This window comes from Diabrotica undecimpunctata, chromosome 5 (genome assembly GCF_040954645.1).
Source record: "Diabrotica undecimpunctata isolate CICGRU chromosome 5, icDiaUnde3, whole genome shotgun sequence".
Classification (NCBI taxonomy): Eukaryota; Metazoa; Arthropoda; class Insecta; order Coleoptera; family Chrysomelidae; genus Diabrotica; species Diabrotica undecimpunctata.
In genome coordinates this window covers 99911755-99931687 of record NC_092807.1, presented here as the reverse complement: position 1 = coordinate 99931687, position 19933 = coordinate 99911755, and the positions used below count along the sequence as shown (strand labels likewise).

The 19933-nt window shown below is 35.2% G+C and overlaps 1 protein-coding gene across 4 annotated transcripts in view; it reads left to right on the top strand.

The window, feature by feature from the left end:
- IA-2 (tyrosine phosphatase IA-2) overlaps positions 1-15521 on the top strand; it is a 91520-nt gene extending 75999 nt beyond the window's left edge. For all 4 annotated transcript variants that reach the window (XM_072532344.1, XM_072532348.1, XM_072532347.1 and 1 more), the window contains exons 12-15: positions 1429-1786; positions 3145-3502; positions 5599-5838; positions 14158-15521. In XM_072532344.1, coding sequence (XP_072388445.1) covers positions 1429-1786; positions 3145-3502; positions 5599-5838; positions 14158-14461 — 1260 coding nt within the window. In that variant the 3' untranslated portion in view covers positions 14462-15521. The remainder of the gene's footprint in view (positions 1-1428; positions 1787-3144; positions 3503-5598; positions 5839-14157) is intronic.
- The last annotated feature ends 4412 nt before the right edge of the window (positions 15522-19933 follow it).

Below are 19933 nucleotides of genomic sequence, written 5' to 3'. Positions count from 1 at the left end.
CATGTTTTGGTAGTTTGCAAACTGAACCAATTCTTTCTCCCCTTTCATTTTTCTCTTCAATTCTTCTTCTTGATGTGCCTATCCATTACGGATGTTGGCGATCATCATGGCAATCTTTATCTTATCTGCAGCAGCGCGGAAAAGCAGCACATATGTTGTATTGAACCAGATTCTGAGGTTCTTCAATCAAGATGTTCTTCTTCTTTCGGGACCTCGTTTTCCAAATATTTTTCCTTGTAGGATGGCTTGAAGCAGCGTGGATTCATTTCGCATAATATGTCCAAAGAACTGTAACTTTCCAAATTTGATGGTGGTCAGTACCTCTCGGTTCTTATTCATTCTTCTGTGGACCTCCTCATTTGTGACTCGGTCAGTCCACGGTATCTTAAGAATTCTCCGATATAGCCACATCTCAAATGCTTCCAGTTTTCTGCACATATCTTCGTTTAAGGTCCACGATTCAACACCATAAAATGGACAGAGAAGGCGTAACATCGCAGCATTCTTACTTTTATATCAAGAGAGATTTTGTGACTCTTGAAGAAGGCTCCCATCCGATTGAAGGTGGATCTAGCTTTTCCGATGGTGCTCTAATCTCCTGGTTGTTGGTCCATTCTTCATTTATTATGGTGCCGAGGTAGTTGTAGACTCTTCAATAGAGAAATTTAAATGTTATGAACAAGATAAAACCTAGCAGAACTGAAAAATTAAGTATTACTTTAAGATTTTTATAAGTACAGAAGTATTACTTCTCGTATATCCATGTGATATTTATTTAGGAAAATAATATTATTGCAACATTCCCCAATTTAAACAAAATTCTGAGAATTTAACTAACTATTAAATAATTTTATTAATTATGACAAACTAATTGACGAGTTTGAAGAATTTTTATCAAAAGTGAGAAAAAAAATGGCGGTATAATTAATCAATCTGAGTATATTTGTTTGGTCGTATTATTTGTTTTAATAAATTATGTTTATACCTTGTATACCTATATACATTAAGCATTATATGCTTTGAAACCAAATTACCAAACGCAAAATATTTGTCATGTTATGAAATTACAATGTTTCCTTAGTCCGCCACTGTTACATAATGGAGAGATTTTAGTTTTAGTTAATAAATTACAAATTATTCCTTTGGTCGTAGTATTATATGTAATTTGTAAACTAAAACTAAAGTTGTTTAGCGTTTAATAGTAATTCCGTATAAATATTAGAATTATATTATCATATGTTAAATTCTCGATTTATGTGGTTCGCATATTCACCTATTTTACATTTGGTGGCCACAAAAATATTCACATGCTTTCTGCTTTAGGTTTCACATGCAAAATGCCTATAGGTTAGATTAATTCTGTGTTTGACACAAAAATGCGTTTTTATGTTTTTATCTTTGATACATTTAAGTTTAAACGTTTTATAGGAAAATGTGGAAAAAGCAGTTGTTCCAGAAGCATATCCTCAATTCTACATAGTCGTCTTTATGGTATGCGGCGTCCTTGGGGCCATGATTGTAGCAACCGCTATACTCATACTTATTAGAAGACACATCAAGTTGAAAGATAAACTACAAGGGTTATCGAAACCGGACACAGAAGCGAGTAAGGATTATCAGGATCTTTGTAGAGCAAGAATGGCAACCAAAGGTCAGCCGGCAACTGATACGGTTCATGGAAGAATTACATCATTATCTAAAGAATCAGAGCAGAGTCCTTCAAGTAGGTCAAGTACGTCATCGTGGAGCGAAGAACCAGCTTTGCATAATATGGATATATCAACAGGTACTAAATAATTATGATTACTAATTTGAAAAGCTCTACTATTCACTAATACTAACTTATATTTACTAATTAATAATAATTTAATAAACCAAGACTATGCAGGCCTAGTGTTAATATATTAAACATAATAAAAAGTATAAATCATCATCATAATCATCAGCTGCCCTATCCGTCGTTGGATGTAAGCCTCCCTTAAAGTACGTCCAATATGAAGACTGGGAAAAGCTGGTAGTCAGATTCTCGGGAAGGCTGTCTGACTCCGTATGGCAGGTAGGAGATGGCCATTATGAACGCTCGTTTTCCGCGCCGACAGAGCACTAGAACTGGCCAGTGTAGCATGAAAATAACAAGATAACAGGCTGAAGCTCTTATGCTGCTTATTGACAATGTTTTAACAAAGCTAAAACCAATAAGAAGAAAAACACATCCAATTAATAAGTACACATATAAATCAACATTCATAGACTGTGGCGTCAGGTACCTGAAAACAGAATCGAAAGGTCTGATGTCTAAAACGAGCGTTCTTCTTGGAAGTACCCTTAAGCCTAGTTCGCATAATGCTAGTATTTTAGTCTAAGTAACGAGTAATTCAGTAACTAAAATATACACTACTGCCCAAAAATCATTCGCACAATCATTTTTAATACTATTATTGTCAGAGTTATATCCTCAGTTACATCTAAAGATTCGTTTGGTAGATATTTAGGTTTTGCTTTGGTAGATTTTTAGTCCTATGTCTTTTGATTTGTTATTTAGATTTAATCTGTTACTATTAATGCAACATCACCAGCAAATTTTAGGAGGTTCAGTTTTTAAAACGTCTATCGCCACTCCTTTATTTTCCTATTTTAACGTTCGAAACATATCTTCTAGGGCTAAAGTAAAAATCTTTTGTGAGAAAGAATCACTTGTCTAACCCCTCTCTGTAGTTTTATCTTTTTTATTTTTTCTTCTTTTTTACTTGCGATTATTCAATATTTTATACATACTTAATGCTATTTTTATATCGGTCATCGACTCTATTATTGCTTAAGCATTGAATATTGCCTATCTTTGATTCCATCCTTTTCTTCAACGCACAGAAAGTTAAAAGTCCATAACAAAGAATAATGAGTAATTAGAAATTATTTTTCCATTCTAAATAAGATAGTTATAACAAACTGTCAAACAAGACTTGGAAACAATGTTCTGATTTGCTTAAGACGTACATAACTGTCTTGTACTTCCTTTTCCCTTATCTGCGCACTTCACGGCTCTCCGCTATCTTAAGCTAATTTGAATGTAATTAAAAACATTATCCATTACTTTGGCAGTACTTAAAATAATTGATCTCTATATCAAATATTTTTTTCTTTTAGGTCATATGGTATTGAGCTACATGGAAGATCATCTCAAAAATAAAGATCGCTTAGAGCAAGAATGGGTCGCCCTTTGTGCCTACGTGGCAGAGCCATGCGAGGTAACTGTAGCTACTAAAAAAGACAACAAAGAAAATAACCGGTACCCTGAGGTGGTGCCTTACGATCATGCACGTGTGGTACTGAATGAACTGACTAACGCCAACGGCTCTGATTACATCAACGCTTCTAGTATAACGGATCATGATCCCAGGAATCCCGCTTACATTGCTACTCAGGGCCCTTTGCCCCATACAGCCCCTGACTTTTGGCAGCTAATTTGGGAGCAAGGAGCTGTGGTTATCGTTATGTTGACAAGGTAAACATTAGTTTAGAATATTTAACAATTTATTTGGATTAATACACTATCTACTAAATTTTATACTTGAATAAACCACAATAATAATTGTCAAACAATTTCTGAAATAAAATTTTAAATAATTGATGTAACCTGTAAATTGTTGTTTTCAATTGACGGCAAATACAAAACTTTTCAGTTCAGACTTACTTAGCATCGATTGTGTAAACTTGCTAAATAAGCTCTTTATTTTTATTATATACATCGTCAATAAATTTTTGTTTTATACCAGATATTAGGTCATACCAGCAAACTGTGTAAAGATAACCAGGCATATATTTGAATGGAAGGATACCTATCTGACGAATGCACTTTGGAAAAGCGAGTACTCAAGGAGGCGTTTTATCTCTCTTATTATTTAACATTTATTCACAGTTCATAGTGCACTTGCGAATCTTGAATAGTTGGGATGAAGTAGTAAATCTAGATGGTGTCAAGATATCTAACTTATGTTTTGCAGACAACACTACACTTCTAGCTTCTACTTCAAAAGAAATTACTAACTTATTAAAAAACGCGAGGTAGAAAGTGTTAAGTTTGGTTTCATGGTTTACAACAACGAAAACCAAAATCATGGTTATTAATCGTCAACAACATTTTCCTAAATCTCGAAGTATTGCAACGACGACACTATTTAATTTAGCGGAATGTTTTGAGGATTTACAATAAATGGTTGACAGAGTGGTAGAAGTCAGTGAAGAAAACGGACTGTCCCTAAACACAAAAAGACACAATTTATGTTAATTACAAAAGCCCAACAGCTCAAGAAAACATAACAATACATGGAGAACAAATTAAAAAAATTGAAAAATATAAATATCTGGGTACAATAATTAACGAAAATAATGAGTACACAGAAGAGATTAAGGCAAGAATAGGACAGGCAAGAAATTCTTTCAACAAACTGAAAAAAGTACTCTGCAGCAGGGACATTTCAATTTCTTTAAAGATAAGAATTCTGAGATGCTACGTGTTCTCCGTATTGTTTTATGGGTTGGAGGCTTAGACATTAAAGAAAGATGTTTCGGACAGATTAGAAGCCTTCGAGTTATGTGCCTTCTTCTTCTTCTTCTTCTTCTGGTTCCTATCCGTTTCGGATGTTGGAAATCATATTGGCAATCATGACCTTGCTCGCTGCGGCTCGAAACAGCTCCGTTGAGGTTTTCTTAAACCATGTTCTTAAATTCCGCAGCCATGATATTCTCCTTCTACCGGGTCATCGCTTACCTTTGACTTTACCTTGCAATATAGACTGCCCAGGGAGTAACGTGCCTATGTGCCTACAGAAAGATATTAAGAATAAGTTGGGTGGATAGAGTCAGGAATGTCGAGGTGTTAAGAAGAATGGGAAAAGATAAAGTGGTTTTAAATACAATTAAACTCAGAAAACTGCAATATCTGGGACATGAGATGAGGGGCGAGCGTTATAATTTGTTGCAATTAATAATGCAAGCAAGAATACAGGGTGAAAGGAGTCGCGGAAGAAGATGCATCTCCTAGTTAAACAATGTGAGAGCTTGGTTTAACTGCACTTCTGCTGACCTCTTTAGAGCAGTGGTCTCGAAAGTGCGAATTGTCATGATGGTTGCCAACCTTCTTAGAGGAGATGGCACATGAAGAAGGTGAAATTAAACACAATCAGCGTCTTATTAGTACTGTTTACTCTAGAAGTTATGCCCATTGAAGTGATTAAAAAATGGTGTGGTTAAAATATTCTAATATAATTTCTGTAGATGTGTGCGTGTGGAGAGAGATGGCATTAGACAAATAATCTTTTTGTCACCGCACTTTGCTATAAAGATTTTTAAATTTTTATCTAAGAATCGTTTATAAACGTGATTAAAATATTATATATACATTTTTCAGAATAAGGTAATAGATTGCCGGTAGACTAATGATGAGATCGGCAAACTTAAATATAGGTTCGGAGTCTTACCCCTATAATTATTAATACATTTGAATTTCTGTTCATAAACCTCTACATTTTCCAAACTGTGTCTGCATTAATGACATATTTTTTTCTAAACTGCATAAAATGCATTATTATTGTGTTTTAGATTAACTGAGGGAGGCAATGCAATGTGTCACCGTTACTGGCCTGAAGAAGGATCTGAACTATACCACATCTACGAAGTACATCTCGTTAGCGAACATATCTGGTGCGATGATTATTTGGTTCGGTCTTTCTATCTGAAAAACGTTCGTACTGGAGAAACCAGAACAGTTACTCAGTTCCACTTTTTATCTTGGCCAGAAACTGGAATACCCGCATCTACAAAAGCACTACTGGAATTCAGGTAAGCCCGTTTTAGTATTTATAATGCATTTCTTTATTTTTGATAGCACAGCAATGCCAATTGTACAAAACAAAATTTTGAGGTACTATTTGAGCATTGAAATGTATAGAAACGGTTATGACCAGTATATCATTAGTACTAGACGATTATTTTGTTCTTTTGCGAAGACTGCGTGCTTTCCTTCAAAAAATACCTGTTTTAACTAACAAGTTTATTCAACTAGAGGAGCAAATCAAGTCCCTAAAAGAGAAGCAAGACACAGTTAAGCAACAGCAGTAGCAGCAGTGTGTTAGTGGTAGAACTAATGCGAAAACATTATTGCATGAAATTAAAGATCGTACTGAACGTGCTAATAATTTGATAGTATATGGCATCCCGGAATCAGCAAGCAGTATCTTTAATATCGAACAAATGCTGATAATAGCGCACTTACTTTCATCTTCAACAATATTGGTCTTACCCAGAACGATGTAGTGAAGATATTACGAGTGGGGTAGGCATCTGAAGGCAAAAATAGGCCAATAAAGGTGGTGACCAAACACGGATCATTCGCATTCAGGGTGGTATAGAATGGCTATGATAAAACGCAACTTCAACAGGAACAGTTTAAAACTGTTTTGACAGAGTTGCGAGCTCGAGAACAGAAGGGGGAATCTGACATAACTACATATTAAATTTATAAATAGACCTTCCACCATTTGCTAAAAAGCTTCCTTCGAATAACCAAACTCATTAAACACTATTTCTATTTATTATCAGAATTTTAAAGAAATACATACTAGGCTAGATGAACTTCAAACCTCCATCTACCAATGTAACTATGATGTAATCATTTTGATAGAAACTTGGCTAAATCAAGGTTTCTCAGATAATGAATTAATTGTCAAATTCTGCCTACCTAATTTTCAGATTGGATCGTAACTTAAGAACTAGCACTAAACAGCGTGGAGTTGACAGAGTGAAGGTTTTAATTTTGTTGCGAAACTCTTTTAAAGCTAAACAAATCAAATCTGACATTAATAATGTTGAACATCTTTTTGTTCAAGTAGATTATGAACTTGAATCATTATCTTAGGTGGATTATACATTCCTCCGAACTCATCAAAACATATTTATCTTAGTCATTGCTCGGCTGTTGAAAATATTAAAAACAATAGGCCAGATGTACCTGTATATTTATTTGATGACTACAGTGTACCACTGGCTTCGTGGACTTACTCAAATGAAGATTGCTGTACTCGTTGACTGCCCACAAAGCTATCTAGGCAAGGTACTACGCGAATGCCTTTTCGTCCTAAACCTAAGGTAATCAAATAACATACTCGTACCAAATCAACACGGAGTATGTTTGGATCTCAATTTTCACAGTATTGAAGATTATCAGAAACTGTTAGAGGCATTTGACCATTTGTTTCTCAATAAATTTCATCATGTGGTAATTACTTATGATATTAGTTGTAATGGTAATGTTAAATAATTAGATTACAGTAATACATATTTTGACTTCTTCTTTTTAAGTTCCAGTTTCTATCGAAGTTTGGAAATCATCATGGCTATGCAGACCTTGTTGACTGCCGCTCTAAAAAGTTCTGAACTACTGCATTCAAACTATTCCCTGAAGTTCTTAAGTTACGATATTTTTCGTCTTCCCACATTTCGCTTTTCTCGAATTTTGTCTTCGTAGGATTCTTCTGTAACACCAAAATTCAAAGTCGGCTAACTTATTAAGATGTACTTGTTTTAATGTCCGTGCTTCCAAGCCATAAAGAGGAGTAGTGAACACGTAACACAGAAGCATCCTTAGGTGTAGTCCTAACCTTATATCACTACAACAAAAAACTTTTTAAATTAAACGAATGATACATGTGCTATTTCAATACGTATCTTAATTCCTTTGGTTTGGTCTACATTTAATGTTTTCCATGTTCCTAAGTATTTGCAGGTATCTACACTTTCAATTACAGTATCTTTAACAATTAATTGGATGATTGCATCTGCTGATTTGTTCATGATCATGCACTTAGTTTTCTTCAAATTTATCCTTAGTCCGTATTCATCACAGCATTAATTATGGCATTGCATTACGTTCTGTAAATCATTGTTGTTATTCATCATTATTACTATACCGTCTGCAAAACGCAAGTTTTTAAAAACTTCTCCACTGCTGTACCTTCTACCGAATCTGAGAGCGCTTCTTTAAATACCGCTTTATTGTAGACATTGAAAAGTAGTGGTAACAGCACGACATCTTGGTGGACTCCTCTCTGTATTTTGATGCTTCAGGTGTTCTGGTTGTCAACTTTTACCTTGGCAGTTTGATTCCAATATAGGTTAGGTATAATTTTCATATCACGACTCTCAATATTTTTGCTTTTTAATATATCTACAAGCTTTTTATGTTGAACCTTCTCAAATGCTTTTTCAAAATCTACAAAACATAAGTACATGTCCTGATTCATGTCCATACACCTCTGGGCCAGCACATTCAAACCGAACAAAGCATCTCTTGTGCCAATACCTCTTTCCCATTACCAGAGTTTAGATACTGGGAAATGCCATTAATCAATTGATCTTGAATGAGATTCGACTTCGAGCGTTCAACGAAGCAACACCTAATTACCTTAATCGCACCTAGTTTTTGTGGTTTTGTTTAAAAACATTGAAACCTAAAAGTGTAGTAAAGTGTAAATTAGTTTCAATAATTATTTATTGTTGATACTTTTGGTCATTAACTGTAAGTAATTTAATTTATTTAATTACATCGAGTTATTATCAATGATTTCGTATTGGTGCGAGGACCGTACTCAGGTTCCGTAGATCAACATGAACCAAGCTTCATCATCAAATGTTTTTTCACAACAAGAAATCCCCAAAAATGACAGTACTGCACAAAAGTTATATTCAACAGTTTTAAATGAACCTACCAACATATTTCCGTCCAAAAAACAAGCAATTGTAGTAAATACAGTTCCAAATTCAAAAATCGAGGATTACCTGAATGCTGTAGCCAACTTAGTTAACCCCAAAAATATACTTGCAATATCCAGAATTGTTAATGATCGTATATGCATCTACTTCACTTCGAAAAATATTGTTCAAAAATTTTTGGAAACAGACAATGGGACAATAATAGTAAACCAACATCGTATCCAAGCTAGAAAACTAATTACTCCAAACGAAAAACTGATTATTTCTAATGTATCTCCTTCTATACCACATAACGTAATAGAAAATGAACTCAAAAAGATAGGAATCTATCAAATAACACCAATAGATTTTTTACGGATCGGAACATCAAATCCTAGTTTTAGACATATCAATAGTTTTCGACGTTTTACTTATATAGCCCCTACAAATCTTGAAAATATCCCCGATTCAATACTAATTAACCATGATCAATCGAACTATCGAATATTTCTCTCACTAGATAAACAAACGTGCTTTATTTGTAAACAAACTGATCATTTAGCATCTCGATGCCCAAATCATAATAATCAATCCACCGATGACAATACAACACACATTTCTCAATCACAGTGTGACCAGACTGTTAGTTCACAACAAAATACAACTCAAACTACAGTACATTCTCCCGTACTTACCAAACAAATCAGTAATTCACAACCTACTGAAACCATCACTTCACCCACACCAAAAAACTCTACCTCTTTCGATAACTCCCAAACAATGCAGACAGTACCGGGTAAAATAAATGAAACTAAAATAGAAACTCAAACAAAAGTACAAACACCCAAAAGTAATGCTTCTGAACCTGGTAACATAAATAAAACTATAAATGAAACTCAAACAGAAGCTCCAACACCTAAAAGAAATGCTTCTGATATAACAAATTCTCCTGAACCGGAGGGTGGAAATCCTTTTAAAGAACCCAATAAAAAACACAAAAGAACAAAAACAGACGTCCAAACCCACCATAACTTAGCTGAAGGTCTTACTAACTGTACAGTTGATTTTTTCCAAAATAAGTTAAACAGTAGCTGTTTAAGCCAAGAAGAGATAATAGATTTACTTGAAAACACCCATGGAGCTGCAGATCCGCTTAGTATTGCTAAAACATACACGGAAGATATCGAAGGGTTAATAGATCTCCTAAAAAAACTTCACCTAGTGCTATTACAAAGATACTTGAAAACACGATGTACAAGACTAAGGAAGAAACTTTGTAAACTACAGGATGACTATTCCTCTACAGATTGCAGTGATACACCTATTAATTAAAAATTCAACTCCATAATTCAGTGGAATCTGAACGGGTTTTACACCCGTCTAGAAGAATTTAAATTACTAATGTCCAAATTCCTACCATCCATAATATGTCTACAAAAGACACACTTTAAACAGCAGAAATTGTACAAACTAAAAAACTACACACCATATATTAAAAATAGACTTAATGCAAACCAGGCTAGTGGAGGGACAGCTATTTATGTACATAACCAATATGATTCAGAAATAATTGATTTAAATACACAATTAGAGGCTACAGCAATAACTTTGAAAGGACCTCAAAAAATAAACATCTGCAATATATACATTCCTCCTGGTACTGATCCTTCAGCTCGCGAACTATTAGACCTTTTTAATCAAATTCCTCAACCACGAATTATTTTAGGTGACTTCAATGCACATCATGTTCTATGGGGATCAAATAAATCCGATAGTTTAGGGCGTAAAATCGAACAAATTATAACTAAACTTAATCTCAACTTACTTAATGATGGTAGTTTCACAAGATTTAATGTCTCTACAGGTGGTGGTTCAGCAATTGATTTAACTTTATATGACCCAGTTTTACAACCTGGACTGTCTTGGCAAGTCACTTCTCATTTACATGGAAGTGACCACTTCCCAATATTAATAAGGAATAACAATACAGCTGCCTCTTCCGCTCCGTCTAATAAATGGCATCTAAAGAATGCCGACTGGTCTTTATATTCTTCTTTAATATCTCGATCCATATCACAGCTAACTCCTCCTAGTGATGACCTTGCAAATATTAATTCTATAGTTTCCAGTTTTGTTCAGCTTATAACAACAGCTGCAGAAGTGTCCGTAGGTTTTATAAATTTCCCAAAAAAACATCCTCCAGTCCCTTGGTGGAACCAGGAATGTAAGATGGCAATCAGAGAATCAAAAAGAACTTTTTATAAATTTAAAAAATTCCCCAAACTCCAAAACCAACTAGAATTTAAGCAAAAGCGAGCCTACTGTAGATATATATTGAAGAAAAGCAGAAAAGAAGCATGGAAAGCGTATGTCTCGTCCGTAAATTCATCTACTCCTATTTCCGAAGTTTGGCAAATGATTAATAAAATGAATGGAAAAAAATCCTTCAATACAATCCATTATCTAGAACATAACAATCTTACTTGCTCGACGAAAGAACAAATAACTGCTATACTTGCTGATACGTATCAAAGACACTCCAGCAATGACATTATCTCTACAAATTCCATAATACACAAACAAAATTTAGAGAACACTTATATAGATTTAGAAGATCATACTAATTCTCCTCTTAACGTCGAACTCTCAATGGATGAGTTACTATATTCATTAAACTGTACAAAAGATACCAGTCCTGGACCTGATAGCATTCCAGTTGCCTTTTTAAAATCATTACCCGAATAAGGTAAACAATACCTTCTAAAAATTTACAATTTTATCTGGACAAAAAATGTGTTTCCTGATAATTGGCACCAGTCAATTATTATTCCAGTCCTTAAGCAGGGAAGAAGAAAATCCGACCCGGAGTCTTATCGACCGATCTCGCTAACATGTTCGATATGTAAAATTCTGGAAAAAATAGTAAGCAATAGACTACTGTGGTATCTAGAAGACAAACAACTTCTTACCCCTATTCAAAGTGGTTTCAGGAAATCAAGGTCTACTTTAGATAATCTAGTTGATATAGAATCCGAAATTCACGAAGCATTTGGATGCAATCAAGAGTGTTTAGCAGTTTTCTTTGACATAACCCATGCGTATGATACAATTTGGAGATCCGACATATTACAAAACTTATCCAGATGGTCAATCAAAGGTAACATCCTTAAGTTTATAAAAAATTGTCTAATATTTCGTGAGTTTAAAGTTCGTGTAGATAATGTTTGTTCAGAGCCAACAACACAAATTAATGGTATCCCACAAGGATCTACACTAAGCGTAGTATTGTTCCTTATTGCGATTAATGATATCTCTAAATCCTTTAGTTCATTAGTAAAAGCACGCTTATATGCCGATGATCTCGTCATATTTTCTCGAGGGAAAAATGTTCTAACACTTACCAGATATATACAAGCCGCTATCAATCAACTAGAAAATTGGTCAGACAGATGTGGACTACAGATATCTCCAAACAAAACAAAAGCAATTTTCTTTAGCAAGAGCCCAAAAAACATTATACTACCACCTACTCTCACCTTATACTCGTTACCTATTACTTATGTTGAATCAACTACCTTCCTGGGAATGAAACTAGATCAGAGGTTAATCTGGAAAGATCATATTTTTCATCTTCGACAAACAACTCAAAATGGTCTAAATTTATTGAAAAGCATATCTCACAAGCAATGGGGAGCTGATTTCCAAACACTCATAACTGTCTACAGAACTCTAATTCGTTCTAAACTAGATTATGGCGTAGTTGCTTATAATTCAACCAAAGCATCAATACTTAAATTACTAGACCCAATACACAATACAGCAATAAGAATAGCACTGGGAGCTCGTCATACTAGCCCAATTGAAAGTTTATATTGTGAATCAGGTGAACCATCCCTTCAACTAAGAAGAAACTACCTCAGCCTTGTGTATGCTGCTAAATTGTCAGCCAATCCACATATACCGACATTTAAAAACACGTTTGCTGACAGATTCACATCGACATTTAACACATCACAAAGATTAAGTCCCCCGTTTTATATCCGGATCCAAAAATTACAAAATAGTTTAAACATACATTTTCTTGGGCATACAATGTAACTAACCTTAATCATCAACCTCCTTGGAGAATACAGCTGCCTATTTGTGATACAAGTCTTACTATCAATAACAAATATGACACACCATGTAGTATATTTAAAAAGAAAGCAGCAGAGAAATTAAACTGCTCTCATAACTCCCTCATTTTTACAGACGCATCTAAATCTGACAATGGGGTAGGGGCTTATGGAGTAGTCTTTACACCAAGACTACTCCTTCTCACTTTCCCTACGATCAACCATATTTTCCGCAGAACTTCTTGCTATTTTGCAAGCAATAACATTTGTAAATAATAAAAACATGCAAAACTCTTTGATAATAACTGACTCTTTAAGTGCTCTCAGCTCTATGAAACAGTTATACACAAACCATCTCATTCTATTGCTTATAAAGTCAGAACTAATGAAATGTCAAGAAAACGACCGATTTGTTAAATTCCTTTGGGTTCCGTCACACTGTGGTATAACTGGAAACGAAAAAGCTGATCAGTTGGCCAGGGAAGCAGCAGAAAATCCACAATCAACATTATTCACTAAATGCGTTTATAGCGACCTGAAGCAATATTTTAGAAACAAAATAAGCGAAGAATGGCAACTACACTGGAACCATTCAGAGACATCCATGAAAAACATTAAGCAAGAGGTAGCTGTATACAAACTCCCATTCAAGCGACGAGACCAAGTATGCATCTCTAGATTACGTATAGGCCATACGAAGTTAACACACGATTACCTTCTAAGTAAAGAACAAATTCCCATGTGCTACAGTTGTGATTGTGTAACTACAGTGGACCATGTGCTAGTGGACTGCCCTTTGTACACCCTAGAAAGACTTCAAGCTGGATTACCCACTTCATCCAAAGAGTGCTTAAACGGCTTCAATAATGACAAAACTATAAACTTTTTACAAAATGCAAGACTACTTCACAAAATATAGTTTAACATTATTAACATTTATGTAATTTATTGTACCATGCTAATAACCCCTAGTGGTTGAAGCAATTTTGTAAATAAAAAAAAAAAATGTTACGGATCGACGATAGTGACCTTTAACTTGTAGTATTGATTTCATCGTGATTTTCAGGACTATTTAATTTAATCACTTAACCATTTATTCATATTTATTTAATATTTAGTTTTAGTATTTTTGTTATGGTTAGGATATTCTATTTTTGTTAAATTTAATATTTGTTAAAATAAATAAATAAAGTTCAATATATATCTAGAGAAACCTAAAATGTGTCTAATGATTCAACTATTTAGAAATTTAAAAAGATAGTTAATTTATTGTCTCAAATAATCCATTTTGTTCCAGGAGAAAAGTCAATAAGTCTTACCGCGGTAGATCTTGTCCAATCGTAGTCCACTGCAGCGACGGCGCAGGAAGAACGGGAACCTATTGTCTTATCGATATGGTACTGAGTCGAATGGCTAAAGGCGCTAAGGAAATTGACATTGCAGCAACACTGGAACATCTACGAGATCAGAGACCCAGAATGGTAGCTACCAAACAACAATTCGAGTTTGTGCTCACTGCAGTCGCAGAAGAAGTACACGCCATACTGAAAGCACTACCGCCCCAACCCAGTCCGGCCCCGGTCCAAGAGAAAGAAAAATAAATACGAGAAATTTCTTCACTCAATACAAGGTGTTTATTGCCCAGGCTCGGGTGAAAAGACACCGCCTTTGAGTTTTTTGTTTCTTTTCGGGAATTTTGAATATGTAGTAAAGACACTAGACAAAAAGATTACCTATTGTTTAAAGGAAACATTTAATGGAAGAATTTTTAAAGCACTTCATGGACAATAAGTTTTAAAACGACATTTCAACAATACTTTCGAATATTTGAGCATATAATAAATTCCCAGTTGTTTTATTTATAGAAATCTGTAATCACTATGTTACCAGAAGATTCAACGATCAATACTCCAGCACTATTCATCGTTGACGCATACCTCGTTTCAAAATCTACATATCTATGTTTAGTTATCCAAAAGATCTATTTACAAACAAATAAAATATATTTATTGCAACAGATATATATTGTGTTTTCTGGAATGTAGCTTGGTTGGAGTTTTTAGAGAACGAGAAAAGATATATATAGTACCAAACCACATTCTTAGTGACAAAGATGTTACACTATTTATTTTTATATATGTTTTAAAGAAAATTTTTAACTTATAATCTACGTTACTATGTGTTGTTAAGTTAATTTTTTTATAGCCTATTCAGACGATAGACTTCTATTTAATGAACTTTGTATTCCACATGAAAAGAGCCATTTCAAGCTATATTTTTGATCTCCAGCCTCTCGAAAATACGGCTTCAACTGGGCTCTTAATATCGACGCTTAAAAAGAAGAAGAATATATATTAAAAGTATTTATATAGCCGTATGTTCCAGACTGAAATTAATGACAAGGTGTAAAATGAAAAATTATCAATTTCTGTCTAATAGGGAGGCAGGAACGACTGTTCAGTTGGATTTGTTTCCCCGATGACGATTATAATATTTAATGAAAAAGGTATAATTAAAAATAAGATGTTCTATGCTATATTTATCAGCTCTATTTTGTCAAATCATGTTATTAATTGTGAATTATAAATGTACTGATTCAAGAAATTAGATTATTAGTGTAATGTAAGCATGTGTATGTATACAGCATACTAGTTGTTGTTATTTCTTTTGTTTTTATCCCGTACCTACTCCCATCCCTTCATAAAAGGTAAGTATGGCACTTAAAACAAAGATATGTAATCATTAAGCCTTTGGGTTACCAGACAACAACGGTGGAGCGAGATTTTAAGTAAAATGGATATGACGCACAGTAGTAAGCAGGCTTGGAATATGATTAAAAAACCAACAATCGTTGCAAAACGCCAAAGATTATAAGAACTCAAGACCAGAAAACAACTCTCTTGCAAAACCCATTTACCATTGAAGAGCTCAAAAATGGTATTGACTGTATGAAAAATGGAAAATCACCTAGGTTGGACGAAATCCTAATAGAGCAGATAAAACAGCTCGGGCAAAACTGCCCTTCTGAAACCTGGGAAAGACCCTGAACTACCGAGTAGCTACCGTCCGATATCTCTGCTATGCCATTTGTATAAATTGTATGAACGCCTCATTTTAAACCGCATCCAGGAAACATTAGATGCAAAACTAATCCCACAACAAGCAGGCTTCAGATCAGGTAAATTATGCACAGGCCAGGTGTTGAACCTAACAGAATACATAGAGGAGGGATTTGAGCAGAAAGAGATAGTGGGAGTAGTCTTGATAGACCTCACAGCGGCCTATGATACGATAAACCACAGAACGTTGCTAAGATCTATAACACTGTGCTTGACTATGACCTAGTAAATATCATTAGATCACTGTTGTGTAATAGACGTTTCTACGTTATGCTTAATGGAAAGAAGAGCAGATGGAGAACCCAAAAAAATGGCCTACCTCAAGGAAGCGTTCTGGCGCCGTGCTTATTTAACATCTACACCAACGACCAACCAATGCAACCTCAGACTGAGAGTTTTGTCTACGCTGACGACCTTGGTATAGCCGTAAAGAGGAAAACACTCACACAAATAGAGTCGACAATGGAAAAGGCTTTAAACATGTTGTCAACTTACTACAAACAAAACTCATTAAAGCCAAGCCCTACTAAAACCCAAGTATGTGCATTCCATCTCAACAACCAACTGGCGCATGTAAAACTGAATGTTTCTTGGGAGGGACAACGCTTGAAACATACTGATAGGCCCAAATATCTTGGAGTAGTACTAGACCGGTCACTAACGTATAAATTCCACTCTCAGAACACAAGACAAAAAGGTTTCTACGACAAACAACCTTCTCCGGAAACTTATAGGGAGCAAGTAGGGTGCAAACCCCCAGTTCTTGAAGACAACAGCTGAGGCCTTATGTTTCTAAACAGGGGAATATGCTTGTCCCGTCTGAGATAAATCTACACACGCCCAATAAGTCACCACCAGTATGAAGCCTACCCCTCTACCCCTACTGTACCGGGTAGCTGGATTAGCATCACCAGACGACCGTACATGCGCCTTACAATATGTGGAGAAGTTCAGGCAAACTTTCGATGAAAGGCACCAATTATACGGGTTTGACGAACCGCCAGGAATCAGCCGACTTAATTCAAGGAAAAGGTTTATGAGAAATCTCAGCGTCGAACCACCCGAACTGTTCCCCCTACATCCAGAACGATCTAATGGAATGAACCTGGACTTGAGAACCTGGCGGACACTCAATCGTATAAGCACAGGTGTTGCTCCTGTAAAACAGAACCTCATTACATGGGGCATCAAGACAGACAGCGACGCACTTTGTCAATGTGGGGAAATACAGAACGTGGAGCACCTGAGAGTATGCAGACTTTGTCCATCACAGTGCAACCTCGATGATTTATGGCTTGTAAATACAAAGAGTGTAGACGTAGCCCGATATCGGGCAGAAAAACTGTAGTTGGATCCAGACACGAAAAAGTAAAGTGGGTTACCAAGATAACTCAATTATAAGATTGCGCCACAAAAGAAAAGATCATCCGAAAAATTAAAGAAGGACTCAATAAAATAAAATAAAAAACTTGAAATAAAAAAAATCGCCTTGAGGCTTTCGAAATGTGGTGCTATAGAAGAATTTTAAAAGTTTCCTGGGTGGAGAAGATTCGAAACTCCACAATACTAGAACGTCTCAGCAAGACTACTGAGATCATTAAAACCATCAAGCAGAGAAAGCTGGAGTATTTCGAACATGTAATGAGAGGTCCCAAATATAGGTTGCTACAACATATCATGCAAGGAAAAATAGCAGGCAAACGTAGTCCAGGACGAAGAAGAACCTCATGGTTAAAGAACTGGCGAGATTGGTATGGTGTTGATACAAGAATGCTATTTAGGGTGGCAGTGATAAAAATTAAGATAGCTATGATGGTACCCAACGTTCTGCAAAGACATGGTACATGAAGAAGAAGAAATTGAAATTGCAGTGGGATTTTTCTTCAATGTGTCCAGACGCTTACGTCACAATATAAACAGAAACTCAGCGAAATTTTATACATAGCCGAGGGGTGTACCAAATACATTTTGGACATTGAATATTCGATGATTATAAGGAATTTATACATGCTACAAACTGTTGGAGTAAAAGATTTATACAAATCATAGCGCAGAAAATCTACAATTGCTGAAAACAAATTTATGTTGGAGGTATGTCAATATTTGAGTAGTAGAAAGATTAAGAATTTTAGAAAACTACTAAAGGCAATTACAGCAGATTCTCAAAATATTATCCGTTTACTTCAATACAACAGTCCATGCAATTTTTAAAACTTTGCAATACATTTTTCGTTATCACTGACTGCTCAGTTCTTCTTATCTCTATTGTAATCTTATCTTTTCATTCCTGAATATTGGAAGGTTCGTTTTACAAACGATGTTTTTTAAGTGATCCCACAGGATATAGTCTAAATCTTGTCGAGTAATCGCGAGTGCCATTCGATAAAATCATGCCTTCCAAACTATCTTCTGGGAAACACATTATGTATTGCCTCACCACACGAGCATAGTAAAGGAGTACCATCTTCCTGCAGCCAATTATTGTCGTTTGTGATATTGTTATTGTCTGAAAGTTTCGAGTAATGAAATTTCTACATTAAAATGTAATTCAAAAATTTTTTTGGACTGTTTAAGTTTCTCTCAATGAAAAAGGGACCAATTATTTTGTCACCTATTATTCTAGTTCATAGATTAATTTGTTCTTGATACTGTGAGTGGCATTCATACATCCAACGAGGAGTGTAACGTGATCAGTATCTACAATTATTCCGATTTATACTTCCAATACTTAAAAAAAGTGGACTTATCGCAAAACATAACCCTACTTAAAAAATTTGGATCGCAAACTCTTCACGTCTATCGAAAGCATCATCTGACAACTGCTGAATTAATCTAATTTTGTATGTATGGAATTTATTTTTACGTAAAATTTTCATTACGGATATTTGAGAAATCTCAAGTTCCCTGGACATTTGTCTAGTACTCAAGTGAGAATCGGCTTGTTTTTAGTTGATGCAGTTTTTCTGTGCCCTGTAGGATTTACATAGCCTCAGTACCGTCAGCGCTTCGTACACGCGCATCCCCATTACAAGTACGACGGAGTATTGATCTGACTACAATTCTACTAGGTGGTCCCTAGGGTATTAACTAAAGGCCAACCACTTCTGCTAGAGTACTGATTTAGTAGGAGTTCCCTACCCGGTCATGGAGTATTAATCTAAGATTCTAAGACATACCTATTCTCTCCTGTGCCCAAGTACTGATTGGACATCGTCTGTTCCTCGCTGGGCCGAGTGTTGATTGGCCCGTTCCATCTTTATGTCTTCGACCCGTTCCTTACCGTTTGTGTATATTAACGCACCGTAATTGCTATTTAGATTGTATGTCATTAATTGTATTTTATTTTTCACAAATATTAAACAGTGGGTCATATCTCCGTCATATTACCTAGGATCTAATTTTTTTTCTTATTTATTTATGTCGAATATATTTTTTAATTTAATTTAAACCTGTGTTTTACTGAGTCTGTTGTCTAAAAGAGCTACCCGTCACAAATTGGAGCCCAAGCAAAAAAAATATGCCGCTCCTTCCAGACACTACAGATTCAGACTCAGTAGCAGGTGCCACGACAGGTACGTCGTGGATATACCGCCTGTCCAAAGAGGAATTACAGCGCGAGGCCGAAAAGGTCTCCACTCCTCTCCTCTTACATTCCACAGCAACCGACGAAGATCTAAGATCAAGGCTAAGAGAATTTTTTAACGATAGCGGAGAATCGACAGGTACGATCCCAAAAATCAAACCTTCCAAAGAACCTGAAACCGAAGAACTAACCCAAGAAATGTCAATTATCAGAAGAAAATTACAAGACCTAACAATATCGAGTCCTGCATAGTATTGGTTTGTTAAATTATTATTATAGACTTTGAAACGGCATTTGAGAAGGCATTTGATAAGGTTCAACATAAAAAGCTTGTAGATATATTAAAAAGCAAAAATATTGACAGTCGTGAT